Below are 13,404 nucleotides of genomic sequence, written 5' to 3'. Positions count from 1 at the left end.
GTAAATAATTGTATTAATGTTTCAGCTTACAAAAACACATTATTTCAACAATCATGATAATTTTGTTTATTTATTCAGTCTATTAATCTCAAAGATTAATCAAATTTTCACATATGAATTTACTGAAAGAGCTTGGTGAAAAATTGTGGCACTTTTGGTCCCAGATAGAAACGTAAAAAAACGTAAAAACAAAACAAAAAAAAAGAAGAAAAAAAAAAAAAAAACCATACTGCTCACTTGTCGCCACCTAGTGGACAACAGATGTTATTTCCAGACTAATTTCCACTCAAGGGTTTTCAAGCTTCACATTTGAAAATACTTCTCTCTTCTTTTCTTCTTTCTTTTTCCAAAACACAGCACTGAGATCAGTGAGAAGCTGTCATGCTGTCTTGTTTCAGTTACGTGGAGGAAAAAATAGCAATTGTGAGTCAATGCAGGAGAGAGCAACGACACGAATCAGTACGAAGATACACGACATGACGGTTATGGATATGTTCCTCCTGAATCCCCAGAAGAATCCACGTACTTATTGATAAATAAAACAAGCTCTTTTTGTCTGGTATGAGAACAACAAACATGTCCCTACCACAGCATGGGGGAAATAAAGAATCACTAGTGAAACTCTCACTTTGGTCTGTGTGCCAAGCTGCAAAGTGAAACTGCAAATACAAGCTGTTGTGCAGCAGTTGGGAAGTGGTGGGAGTGACTGGCGATTTCTATCAATAAAAACACATTGGTTGTAAATGTCACCGGTTGCTGTGGTTCAGCCTAAATATGCTAATCGTGGCAAAGGCATGCAATGCAAGCTCTCACCATTGCCATGAACCTCCACCAACCGTGTGTGTGTGTGTGTGTGTGTGTGTATTCATCAGTAGACAAGAACCGGAGAATTGAAGAAAAGAGGCACAGAAAGAGAGAGTGGGCAGAGGAAGCACGGTGTGAGTCAAAGTGAGAAATCCTCTTCACCACATAATAAATCGTGCGTGGGCTTTCTCATGACTGGGGGTTCACCTGCTGAGGCCCTGCAAAATCAATAGCTGAGACAGAGGCTGGCGGAGCAAAAGACATGTCCTCTTTCTTCCACGAGATAAAACAAACAGCGAGTTTCCTGCACCGCCATGAAAGGGCTTTCAGGGTTTTTTTTTTTTTTTTTTTTTAACTGCAGCTTGTTTGGAGTCTTTGATGTCAACCTTTCAGTGATCTCAACAAAAGCAGTCTGAAGGACTTTCTCACTTATTCACTCGTGAAACAATATTAATTCACAATAATCCCACCAATGAGAGAAAATCAGGAAGTGAATTACAGAAGGAGAAACGATCGGCAGGTCAATGTCATCACACACCAAATTTGTTGGGTAGAGATTTTCTGATGATTCTTAACAAGCACGGCAACCATGTTGCACCAACCCAATGCATTTAGGCATGACGAAGTCTCTGTGCCTTAAACCGTGCTTCAGAATGGCAATGAAAAGAGTTGAGCTTTTTCAGGTTCAATATTCAGATGGTTTGGTCAGAATTTGGCGTGGCAACATGAAAGTATTGATACCATTATGTCAGACAGGTGGAGGTGGTGTAGTCAAGTCAAGTTTATTTGCATAACACATTTCAGCAACAAGGCAGTTCCAAGTGCTTTACATCATAAACTTGTGTGACAGTATGGACTGTATCTTCTTGGCACAATTTGGCCTGTTGTACCCACTGAGCACCGCCGTCTAGCTGAGTGTTGTCACTGACCATCTCCATCACATTTGGACCACGGTTTGCTCATTTTCTGACAGGATAATGAGTCATGTCACAAAGCTCACTCAGATCGTCTGGTTTCTCAAACGTGACAGTGAGTTCACTCTACTCCAGAAGCCTCACCAGATCCCCATCCATTAGAGCACCTTTGTTATGTAGTGAAAGTGGAGATTTGAATCATAAATGTGAAGAGAGGCTATCTTGTGATTGTGAGTAAAACAAATCTCAAAGAAACGTTTCCAACGGCTTGTTGCGTCTACACCACGAAGATTCAAGAGAGTTCAATCGAACAAAAACGCCGGGTTTTTTTTGTGAATGTTGGTGTCCACCCCGGTCTGAAGCAACTTACTGAACCGGGCGCAACGCCAATGCCATCAGGCAATCATACGCCTACCCATCAGCCGAGGAGTTGCACAACACTCTCATCTCTAATTATACACCCGACAACAGCATGGCATGGAGCGTGCAGCAACGGCAAAGAACAGAAGGGTTGATTGCGAACGGAGGAGAGGCTCAAGAGCAACAGGGTGAGCAAGTTCAGACGGGAGAGACTGAGAGAGAAAGAGAGCAAGAGATGGGGAATCTGTCTGAGAAAGGTTAACAGGACTGAGTGAGCAGAGTGGGAGTGCAAAAATGTAAAAGTGAGTAGGAGGGAAGAGAGCGAGAGAGAAAGAAAGAGAGAGGTGAGAAGGAGTGTCTGGTGAGCTCGTCTGGATGCCTGTGCTCATTCTGCTTTCTCACCTGCGGTGTGTGAGCATGACACAGGACACACAGGTGTGTGTGTGTGGAGGGATGACTGATGGACATGCAGCATGAAGACTAGAGGCACAGGTGTGTGAAAGAGGCAACATGTAAGTAAAACCAGTTGATTTTTTTTTATGTGTGCATGTAATAATGTTTATATACGCATCATTTTCTTGGCTAAGACAACTGTGATGTGTTTGAAAAGATGACTGAGTCTGACAGTCACAACCAGAGTCTGAACTGTTATCTCCCTTCTTCATAGAAGGAACCATTAAACTAACCAAGAACAATATTGCCACTACCGATATGCAAATAGTTTCATCCACAGTCCTGATTAGCTTCAGAACGATGGCAGCAAACACACAAAACACTGCTGTGTTTACATGTCATTTCCCTTAGATAGGCAGGCTGTAGTGATCAGCGACTCCTCTTATGGATGCAGAAGGCTGCAGAAGCCTGACATCACTGGCATGTTCGAGTCATGATGTGACCATACCTGTGCAGATCGCACTGTGAGAGTGTGGAGCCCACACAGCAGTGCTATTTGAATGAATTTACATGCAAACTGCAGGCGTTCAGCTGACAAACACTTGTCACGGTGAGCGTGTCTGTGCGAGACGGACTGCTCACGCAGGGACGCGTCTGTGTGAGGACGCAGTCTCATCACACACAAGTTTGTATTCCTACTCACATTAAGACTTTGTATTGACTTGCATTCATTTTAGTCACCACACTTATGGCTAACGCTGAAATTTTTTTCTAACCCCGACATTAACCAAACCTTCATTCACACCTTAACCTCTCCCCTATCCGTGAAGAGTTGGATTCACCATCTTAGGACCAAGCTTTGGCCCCATCCGTAGTGGTGGACATTTATCATATCGTCTATCATTTATCGTGATAAATTTTGATTTATTGTCACCAAAAAAAATTCCAGTTAATGATTAAAAATGCCTAAAGCTGTTCGCATTGATTATTTTTCAATTTTTCTCCATCAGTGTTAATAGATATCAATAAATTTGGACATTTGATTAAATGTAGTTACTGTGAGCAGCTTAGTGATACAAATCAGTTCTCTATGTATCTGATGTCCTAATGAAGTGCATTACAAACGTTTTTCAAGAGTAGTATATGTGTTTGTGGGGTTATAATTGATAGCCATGCAGTCAGAGCCATAGTTACCTAGAAAAGGTGATACATAGTTCTTAGTGTCATGTTTATCATTATCACAAGTATTGAAACATGACAGTCCAGATCGCCCAACCCTACCCATCGGGTTAGTATGTGTCACAGAAATGCTCCTAAATAGGATGGGTAGACAAGTACACGCACGCACGCACACACACACGCACACACACACACCCCATAAAAGTAGTCATACACCAATAACCTTTTCCTATTTTGTGATGCCTCAACTACAAACAAAGTGTGTTTTATTGGGATAGTGAAAGGGAGGGAATAATTCATCCATCCATTATCAAAACCCATTTGTCCTTGCAGTCATTGGGTGAGAGGCAAGGTACAGCCTGGACAGGTTGGTCAGTCCATCACAGGGCAACATGGTCACACAGTGGGCCACAATGGATGTGCACTCACAGCTCAGGACAATTTAGAGACTAACTAACCTAACAGTCATGTTTTTTAACTGTGGGATGAAGTTGGAGTACCTAGAGGGAGCCCACACATGCAGACAGAATATGCAAACTCCATGCAGAAAGACCCCTGGCTGGGATTCAAATGCATGACCTTCTTGCTGCAAGGCAACAGTGCTACCAACTGAGGCACTGTGCAGCCCAGAAATAATACAAAATAATACACGGTTTTCAATTAAACTTATATTTTTGAGCACTTTGTAAAAGCCACCTTTCACTGGAATTACAGCATCATGTCAGTATGAGGTTTCAACACAAGCTTTGCACTTCTAGAGACAGATATTTCACTACAACATCAAAACCTTTGTAGTGAAATAATACATTTTTGGCCTAGTTTCCAGTGCAAATATATTAGAACAATTGAACTGAGACAAAACTGACACACGCAAGTGCTAGTCCCAGTGGCAGATTACTTCACATATGACGAGATGTAATAAGTAGAACCTATAACACAATTTTATAAGTTTGACTGATTGTGTTATAAGTGAAATAACCCATCAGTGGGACTGGTACTTTTTCGTCAATATTAAGGAATCATTGACTTCCATTTCTTGCTGAAAATGTATTTACTTGTAAGTTAGCTTTGCCTTATTTCAGTTGTACCAAGATATTGGCACTAGAAGCTATAGACAAAATGCTTGGTAAGATTTTGAGTTTTTGCAGAGCTTGCCCACTTTCTTTTGAAAAATAGCTAAAGTTTAGCCAGATTGGATGGAGAACGTCTGTTGATGTCATTTTTCAAGTCCTGAGGCAAAATCTTAACTGTATTTAGGTCTCGATATTGTTCTAGCTTCATGTCAGTTTGTTGTCCAGGTAAAAGGTAAACTCCCACCTCAGTCTAATTGTTCAGCAGCCTCCTACAGGTTGTCTTCTGGGTTCACCAAACATGTAACCTTATCCATCGATTCCCTAATCAAATCCAACCAGCTGAAAAAGAAAAGTATGAAACAACACAATGCATGCAACAGTCCACTGTTGCTCCATGCTGGTCCAGGGGCATTGATGGGATTGAATTTACTTTGTGTGCAACGTTAAACTTTACCTTAGGTCTAAGAGCTTCTTGCAGAGCCCCTCTGTGGCTTGTATTGAGAATGTATAATTATTTTTTCTAGCGATGGATCCTCGCCACAAGTCCATAAAAGCTAGATTTAGAGAGACTATGACTGATAGTTGCCATGCCAACAGATTATCCTACCTGAGCGTTGGATCTCTGCAGCTCCTCCAGAACCACCATGGGTGTTTTCTGTTACTTTTCTCATTATTGCTGTACTTATTCTCCCTGTTGGTAAGGATAGACGGCCCAAAGAGAACATTTGTCATGAAACTTCCCCTCCCCCTTGCTTTTATCTCACATTTGTTTAGCTTATTTAATTGAGTCAAATTTCTTAAACATTTGCATTGCTGCCGTGTTTGTAAATGTTTTGTTGTCTTTTTTTTTTTGCAATTTAAAAAAAAAAAATCAAAATAGGTTTCTCTTGTAAATAAGACCCTGGATCTCAATGTCTGCATTTTCATTCGTCTTAAAATTGCACAAATTGTTTTTTTTGCTAAATAAATTTGTTTAATTAGAAGCAAGCAGATTTCGAAAAACACACAGATTTTGACAAAGTTTTTTTTGGCTGTCTCAAAATAGTGTATTTTGCAATACTGCAACAGAAACCTTTTTTTCTGCATCACACGAGTCACATGACCAACAACCAGATGCTACTGCTTGCGGAAAAGAAAAAAGACAGGAAGTGATAGGAGAATGGTGGCGCAGCATAATTTTTAAAAAGTCATTGCGCAAACAAACTTATTTGCGACTGATTTTAATTATTTTATTTAATGAAAACACCACAATTGTGAAATGGTGTTTTTTGGACATTATCGAGTATCAACAAAGTTTTGCACACATTTGTAATGAAGCTATAAAGCCAACCTGTAGAAATAAAGGTCAAATAATTTTTTTTTTTTAAATACCTTAAAATTTTAAAATGGTACGTCTGCATGTAGTGACACTCTTTCCGTGAGCAGAGCTCTGCAAGATATTCAAAGCTCAAGATAACATTTAATAACCTGACTCTGCTCTAAATTTCCTCCAGACCTGAATGGTTTATTCTTTGGTCTCCGTGATGCTGCTTGTTCCCTAATGTTCTCAGTCCAACCTCTGAAGTCTTCACAAAGCAAATGCAAAAACAATCACACACCTGTCCGTGTTTTCGCTTCTTAAAAGCATACGTCGTTTTTCGGTCGCTCCATCACTACGCACAACTTTACGCTGAAATCTTACCGACGTCCTGGAGTTTTTGAAGTTTGACACCAGGTATGAACAGGCTTGTGAAGCACTCTGCCAGTCCTGGTGGTGAACAAGCTCTTAATGAGACGAGCTCTGTGCATTGACAGGCTGTAAAAAAAAAAACGTCCAGTGCTATTAGCCAAGTTTGTCTAAAAACACGACACGCAGTTGTTGATTGTAATACACCGTGGTGTTTCTGGCCACAGTGTTCTTATATTTATCCCACCGAAGTGAGCTGACTCACTGTGCGAGCGCATACGGTAGATGAAGAGGGATCTATGGGTGTTTCAGATGCAGCCTGGGCTTGTGTGTTTACCACCATACGTTTATGTCGTTTTTTTTTTTTCTTTCTTTTTCTTTTCTATTGGAAAATGTTACTTTCGCAACCTCGAGGGGTGTGAAAAAAAATTCTAATCTGACCTCTAGCTTCACACCCACTACCCACATTTTTACTCTGCCTTGTTCTCTCCGCACTCCTTCCTTCATCAACCACACTGCGGAGCACTTTGTAACCATAGTAACTTCTCTTTTTTTTCTTCTTCTTCTTTACAAAGGAGTTGGTAGATGTCCATCAAAAAAAAAAAAAAAAAAAACTTTCAGAACAGCAAATTGTGGTTGGAAAGCTGTAATTTGAAGCTGATGGTGAAGTTATTGTTCGCACGTCAGGGGGATATTTACAGGCAGCGATCTAACCGCGTGTTACTTTTGGTTGGGTGGGAAAAAATGTTCTCTCACTCCTAACAAGAGGGAGGAAAGAGAATCTGCTCTTTTATTTGCAAAGTTTGACATATCGGGAGATTACATAAAACTTAATGACAACAGGATGTGAGCAAGTGCCAATTTTAGGCTGCCAATATTTACTGAAGCAAAGGGGCGGGGGTGCCAAAATAGAAAACCAGCATGGAGGAAATAATTATTCCCACATTTAAACGAATAATAAAGCAACTGGAACTTGTACAAACATGTTTACACCATTTCTTCCTTTTTCTGAGATTTGTTGTGTTTTTCTGGATGACTTTCTGACAAAGCATCCAGAATCATTTTTATTCTATTTGCTCATAGTTCCAGATTGTTTTCTGTACAAAAGGAGATTATGGCTAATTTAGTAAACCACCTAACAAAACCCAGATCATCACCATTTCAGTACCATGCCTAACAGTTAGCATGAGGTACTTCTGGAGTTGTTGTTTCTCAACACCAGTAAACCTTTTCGATTTGTAATGACATGAGTCCACAAGTCTTAAGGTTCTTTCAGACGCAACTTTATAAATTCAGCCTGCGCTGCCGTGTTATCTTTTATTAAAATAAATTATTTGCCTATGAAATGCTTCCAAGCAATCCATAATTCTTATGTTTGTTTTTCTAGCAAGAACCTGAACTCTAAGTTTACTCACCGAGGTCTGCAGAACCTGAGACGTAGCTGTGCGGGGATTTTTGTAATTCTCCTGAGTTTCTGCATGCTTTGTTGGGACGTCCCCAGCTGGCAAGATCAGCAGACACGTTCAAATTTCTATCTTGTTTATGATTTTTTTTTCTCACTGTTCAATCATACACTGAAAATCTAAACTAGAACAATAACCGTCTCTTGATTGTCCAAAATACACCTTTGAGGATTTGCACCTGTGATTGACTGATTTTTTCCACTTTTCACATTTTTCTATCTAAAGGTTTTAAAACTGATGTAATCATGGCTTATCATATCAAACATTACAATACTTTGGATCATGGCTGCAACATAGAAAATGATTTCTCAACGTATTGTTGATGCCGTGTTTTTTTTTTCCCCTACGCACTAATAATTCATTTTTAAAACTCTAAACGTGCTCTTGCACTTTCTTGTGCCGTCATAGGAGGGATTTAATTAAACTTGACTAAATGAAACTCATCAATATCTGTCTCCTTTGCCTAGATCACGATGACCTCGAGTGTGTGACAGTTGCCAAGAGACTAATGGCGGGTTTGACACACGATCTCCGGACCAGCTCTATCTCGGCAGAAGGCTATGTATTCTTGGAGTGAATGACAGGCAAGGTGAGGCAATGAGCTTCACAACAAGCCCGGCTCTGGTCCCACACAGGGACAGCCTCCCGTTTAAGAAGAGAGACCAAAGAGTGAGCTCCCCTCAGCAGCAGCAGCAGCAGCTGCTGCAATGCGACGCCACAAACTTCAAGGCGCCCTATCCGTACAAGAGCCACGCCGACATAAAGACAAAGCACATGGGTCTGTTTCGGCCTGTGCCGAGGCGGGTCACTGCCCTGTACCAACCCTGGATGCAGGTACAACCCCCTCCCAGGCCCAAACAGCACACCCCGTCCGCCTTCAGAGAGCACCACGCCTGGGCAGAGTGGAGAGACTTCAGTCCTCTGCCTCCCGGATGGGACTTTTCCCATCAGTACCAACTGCAGAACCATTTATCCGGAGCAAGGGCTCTCCACTCTGGATATCCACAATATGTCTCTAGATTCAGCGCAGGGTCTCTGGTGTCCGAGGGCATCCAGAGGGGGAGCGGAGGCTGGGAGAGGCTCAAAGTGTTAAAAGACAAAACCTATGGCCCTCACAAAGGTCCGTACGCGAGGAGAGGTGAAAGAAGAACTGATGATTTGCACAGAGCTGAAAAAGGAGGCGCTTACCTACCTCAATCCATGCACGAGGACAACACTTTGAAGCACAGTTCGTTGTTCAACGCAACAAAAATTACATCTGGACAATCCCTCAGGAGAGTTTCCCCCAACAGCCTAAAGGGCACAAGCACTCCCATGAAAGAAAAGCAGAGATCTCCCGTGGTGCCCCCGTCTGCTCCCACCGACCCTAACCGCTTTCCCTGGCTGCTTCCCCACTTCGTCGCCGGGTCTCTGATTGAGCTCAGAGACGGCCGGTTGAGGAGAGTGGAGAACCTGCAAACCGAGGACTTCCTGCTCGGCTCTCTGGCCTGTCCGGACCTGCGCCTGAGCTGCTGCACGGTGCAGAGCATCTCCCCCTCGGCCGCCTCCTCCTCCGTCTCCCGCCTCCTCATCCTGCTTCACGAGCAGCAGTCCCAGGTGAGGGGATATCACTCTGTGGTTATTATTATTATGCACGGCGGCCGGCGGCCCCCGCACAAGTAGCTGTTAATAGTCCTTTTATACGACGCGTCAAGCCTCTTTCTCTTCATCGCAGTTCCAAGATGAATCATTTGAAATATCGCAAGTTCATTTACGCTTTTGAAAACCAGCCAACAAAAGAAGCAGATGGACACTTTCCCAATAAATGTCGATTTTAGTAACCAAAGGCAGCTAGCATCTCATATAATATCCAAGTACAATTATTCAACACCGACTGCAAATTTAAACTACAGCTGCTGTTTGGAATAAACAAGTCAAACAAGAACAAATGCAATTGTTAAGCACAACCAACATTACAAGTGGTTTCTCCAAATTGAACACAAAAATTACACTTTTAATTACGAGCTGCCGCTGTTTGTAAAGTTGGACGGGAAATAATTAACAGCAATAGTTTGGTCCTATGTTTTCAGCTAACACGTTGGACGTGTCGAGAGTGAAAGAATCGAAGATTTTTTTAAAAATGAAGAAAATATTACCCGAGCGACGACTGAAGCGGTTTAGTCTCGCCAGCAGCAGGAAAATATTTAAAGTTCTCAAAACCCAGCTTTTATTTTAACAGTCCACTTCCGCTTATCGGCAAGCTAATTTAAACATTAGCTAACTATTTAGCTAGCAATCTAAACATTTAGCAAGCTAGATATTTTTGATTTGAGCTAACTATTTAGTTTGTAAGACAAATATTTATATTAAACATTATATGTTTGGTTTACTAATTAAGTTTTTAGTTTGAAAAATAATTTGTAAGCTCAACTATGACATTTACAAATGCATGGAAATGAATACAGTGAATATCGTTTTCATAAAACGTATATATATTTTTTTATTTTAAGTGTTTCTTCTGCTTAAAATTTGTATTTTACAATGATGTTATTTATACATCTTTAAAATACCATCATATGCACATAACTACTTTTTTGTGTCTAATTACATCATTTTAAAATGATAAATCAGACTTTCTGATCAATTACTCCGTACTTTAGTAGCTTTTTTACATCGTATCTTTTCACTCTCACTTGAGTAATTTCTTGCACGGCTAATTTTTACTTTTACTTTAGTAAAAATATAACAAAGTAGTGCTACTATTGGAGTATTTTGGTGCTTGGGGGTCTGATGGCAAGCTTTGTCAGTTTCCTCTTTCTGCCACCAGGTGGCGTAAGTACTGTTCCTTTAACTTCAAACATGAACTGTGCTTCCCAGTATCATTCAGGTGTCCGGTCCCTTTTTGTGTTTCCTGTTTCCTGCAGTGAAATGTGACTGTCACCAGTCCAGATATTTAAAGTATCTCAGCCTGAGACCACAGCTGGTTTGTGATTGTGTGGTTTTATAAGGATTTCTACTTAAAGTAGGATTTCTCGTTGAATTTGGATACAATTTAAGTAAATTTTACTAAAATATTTAAACTCCATCCATCCATCCATTTTCTTCCGCTTATCCGGGGTCAGGTCGCGGGGGCAGCTTCAGAAGGGAGGCCCAGACTTCCCTCTCCCCAGCCACTTCTTCCAGCTCCTCCGGGGGAACCCCAAGGCGTTCCCAGGCCAGCCAAGAGACATAATCCCTCCAGCATGTCCTGGGTCTTCCCCGAGGCCTCCTCCCGATGGGACATGCCCGGAACACCTCACAGGGAGGCGTCCAGGAGGCATCCTGACCAGATGCCCAAGCCACCTCAACTGGCTCCTCTCGACGTGAAGGAGCAGTGGCTCTACTCTGAGTCCCTCCTGGATGACCGAGCTTCTCACCCTATCTCTAAGGGAGAGCCCAGCCACCCTGCGGAGGAAACCCATTTCGGCCGCTTGTATCCGTGATCTCGTTCTTTCGGTCATGACCCAAAGCTCATGACCATAGATGAGGGGTGGGAATGTAAATTGACCAGTAAATCGAGAGCTTCGCTTTTTGACTCAGCTCTCTCTTCACCACGACGAACCGGTACAGCGCCCGCTTCACGGCAGACTCTGCCCCAATCCGCCTGTCGATCATCCGCTCCCTTCTTCCCTCATTCGTGAATGAGGGAAGAGATATTATTTAAACTTTTTCACTTATACAGTATGTATTTATTGTTACATGTACCAAATTTGAAGTTTTGGGTTAAATCACTGTAGCTGCATCTGTAACATCCTAGCAGGTAAGTTTAGCACTCTAAGAGAGTAACATTATTGTGTAACTGGCTTTTGTGTGTGTGTGTGTGTGCGCGTGTACGTCCTTCCTTCAGGAGCTGGTGGATGTGTACGCGGAGTACCCTTTCTTTGTGCGCGGGCAGGGCTGGTCATCCTGCAGCCCCCAGAGGACGGCCCGTCTCTGCGGCCTGCAGTGCCGCCAGCTCAGTGTGGGAGACGTCTGCTTGGCCCTCACGCCCGTGTCCGCTCCCGAGCCGCTGCCATCAGACTCCCCACAGCCGAAAACTGGCCCCAAAGAACCCGAGGACGGTCACGATTCCCCAGAGGCAAACGCTGCGCTGTGCAGCCAGGTTCTACCTGAACTGAAGGAGCAGGGAATGGGGACGAAGGCGTCCCGCAGGAGGCACTGTTCGGCCCCGTGAGATTCAACCACTAGGGACGCCGTTTTTCAAAAGATATATGGTGCCTTGCAAAAGCATTCACACCTTTTGAACTTTTTGACACTTTGGCACATTAAAACCACAAATTTCAGAGTAATGTCCTGGTGACTGATCAATACAAAGTAGCACAAAACTGAAAGGTGGAAAGAAAATGGTAACTTTTTTTAGGGGAAAAAATGTATAGGAATAGTTTTAGTGCACTGTACTTTTTACTTTTACAAGTAATATGAACTATTGCTACTCTTACTTGATTAGATTTATTTTGCATATAAAGAAACTGACTTCAGAGGTAGGAAATTTTTAGATTTCTGCAACGTCTGAGCTAACATTTATGCTAATCTGAGCATAATTACTCAGCATTGTCTTATTGTTTAAATTAAGTCCTCGTTTTACTGTGTCCCCCAGCAAAATTCCTCTGGAGCACCAACACCGGTTCCAGCCCAGGGGCCCACATCCTTGTAAATCTGGCCCCAGTGGCAACACTTGGAAATTGCTGATCATAGCCAGTCTGGCTGAGCTTTAGCTGTTCTCATAAGAATAATTGTTCAAAATTTGCAAAGATGGAAGAGACATGGTCCAAAAAACTTTCAGCTATAATTGTAGCAAAACCTTCTGAGAGTTTTATTTCTAAAAAAACAACAACATGGAAACCATGAACATTTCTTTTTGGTCCACCACACAAACTCTTAAGAAAAGGCATTTGTGGTTGTAACGTGACAAAAATCGTAAAAGTTTCAGGGGTGGGAACGGTCTTGTAAGGCACTGTAGGTCTGGGATTTCTTTGGATTTGTTCTGTGAAAAGCGTCTCGTCTTTCTACCTCCTGGATCATGCTTCTGTGCTTGACTTGTCATCTTTATTGGCTTTTAAGTAGTCTCAGCTAAAGAGGACAGCTACAGTGAGCTAACCTCTCAGGGTTAAAGGTTATGTAATATGTCGTGAAGTGATAACAGAGAACCAAAGCAGGAACTGACGTCGCCTTGGTGAGTTGCACTGTTCAGATTTAAACTCCTTTTTCTTGCGATTCTGACGATATCTGCTCCTTCGTGGGATTTCTGCCTCTCAGGTCTTTCACTGAAGTTCAACTCTCTACTGCCAAATAACATGTGAACCAACTGATTCTGTACTGCAACACTTGTAAAGCTTCGTTCTACCTCTCTCTTCAATGTAGGATCTGCGTGGGCTGTCGTGACACGATGGAAGCACCAAGCAGAGATACTTTTTTTTTTTTTCTGGTTCTTTCAAGTTGAAACTGTGTAAAAAAACAAAACACCCAAATCATTTTTAATGGGATGAAATTAAAGAGTGAATCACGTGACTTCATCTGTAAGCATTTGCACCCAG

The 13,404-nt window shown here is 42.1% G+C and overlaps 1 protein-coding gene across 3 annotated transcripts; it reads left to right on the top strand.

Moving 5' to 3' along the window:
* Positions 1-1,910: 1,910 nt before the first annotated feature.
* On the top strand, positions 1,911-13,390 carry LOC103465083 (uncharacterized). Of its 3 annotated transcripts, none has more exons than XM_017304601.2 (3): positions 1,911-2,266; positions 8,320-9,448; positions 11,718-13,390. In XM_017304601.2, the coding sequence occupies exons 2-3, from the start codon at positions 8,450-8,452 to the stop codon at positions 12,042-12,044; spliced, it is 1,326 nt and encodes a 441-aa protein (XP_017160090.1). In that variant the 5' UTR covers positions 1,911-2,266; positions 8,320-8,449; the 3' UTR covers positions 12,045-13,390. The 3 variants fall into 3 exon arrangements, with proteins under 3 accessions (XP_017160090.1, XP_081463502.1, XP_008407857.1); XM_081607376.1 differs by lacking the exon at positions 1,911-2,266 and adding an exon at positions 2,275-2,590 and having other exon boundaries at positions 11,721-13,390; XM_008409635.3 differs by lacking the exon at positions 1,911-2,266 and adding an exon at positions 2,275-2,590.
* Positions 13,391-13,404: the final 14 nt, after the last annotated feature.

The sequence above is a fragment of the Poecilia reticulata genome, chromosome 5 (assembly GCF_904066995.2).
Source record: "Poecilia reticulata chromosome 5, P_reticulata-male-v2, whole genome shotgun sequence".
Lineage (NCBI taxonomy): Eukaryota > Metazoa > Chordata > Actinopteri > Cyprinodontiformes > Poeciliidae > Poecilia > Poecilia reticulata.
Note: the sequence above shows the minus strand (reverse complement) of the source record. Positions and strands in the feature narration are given on the sequence as shown.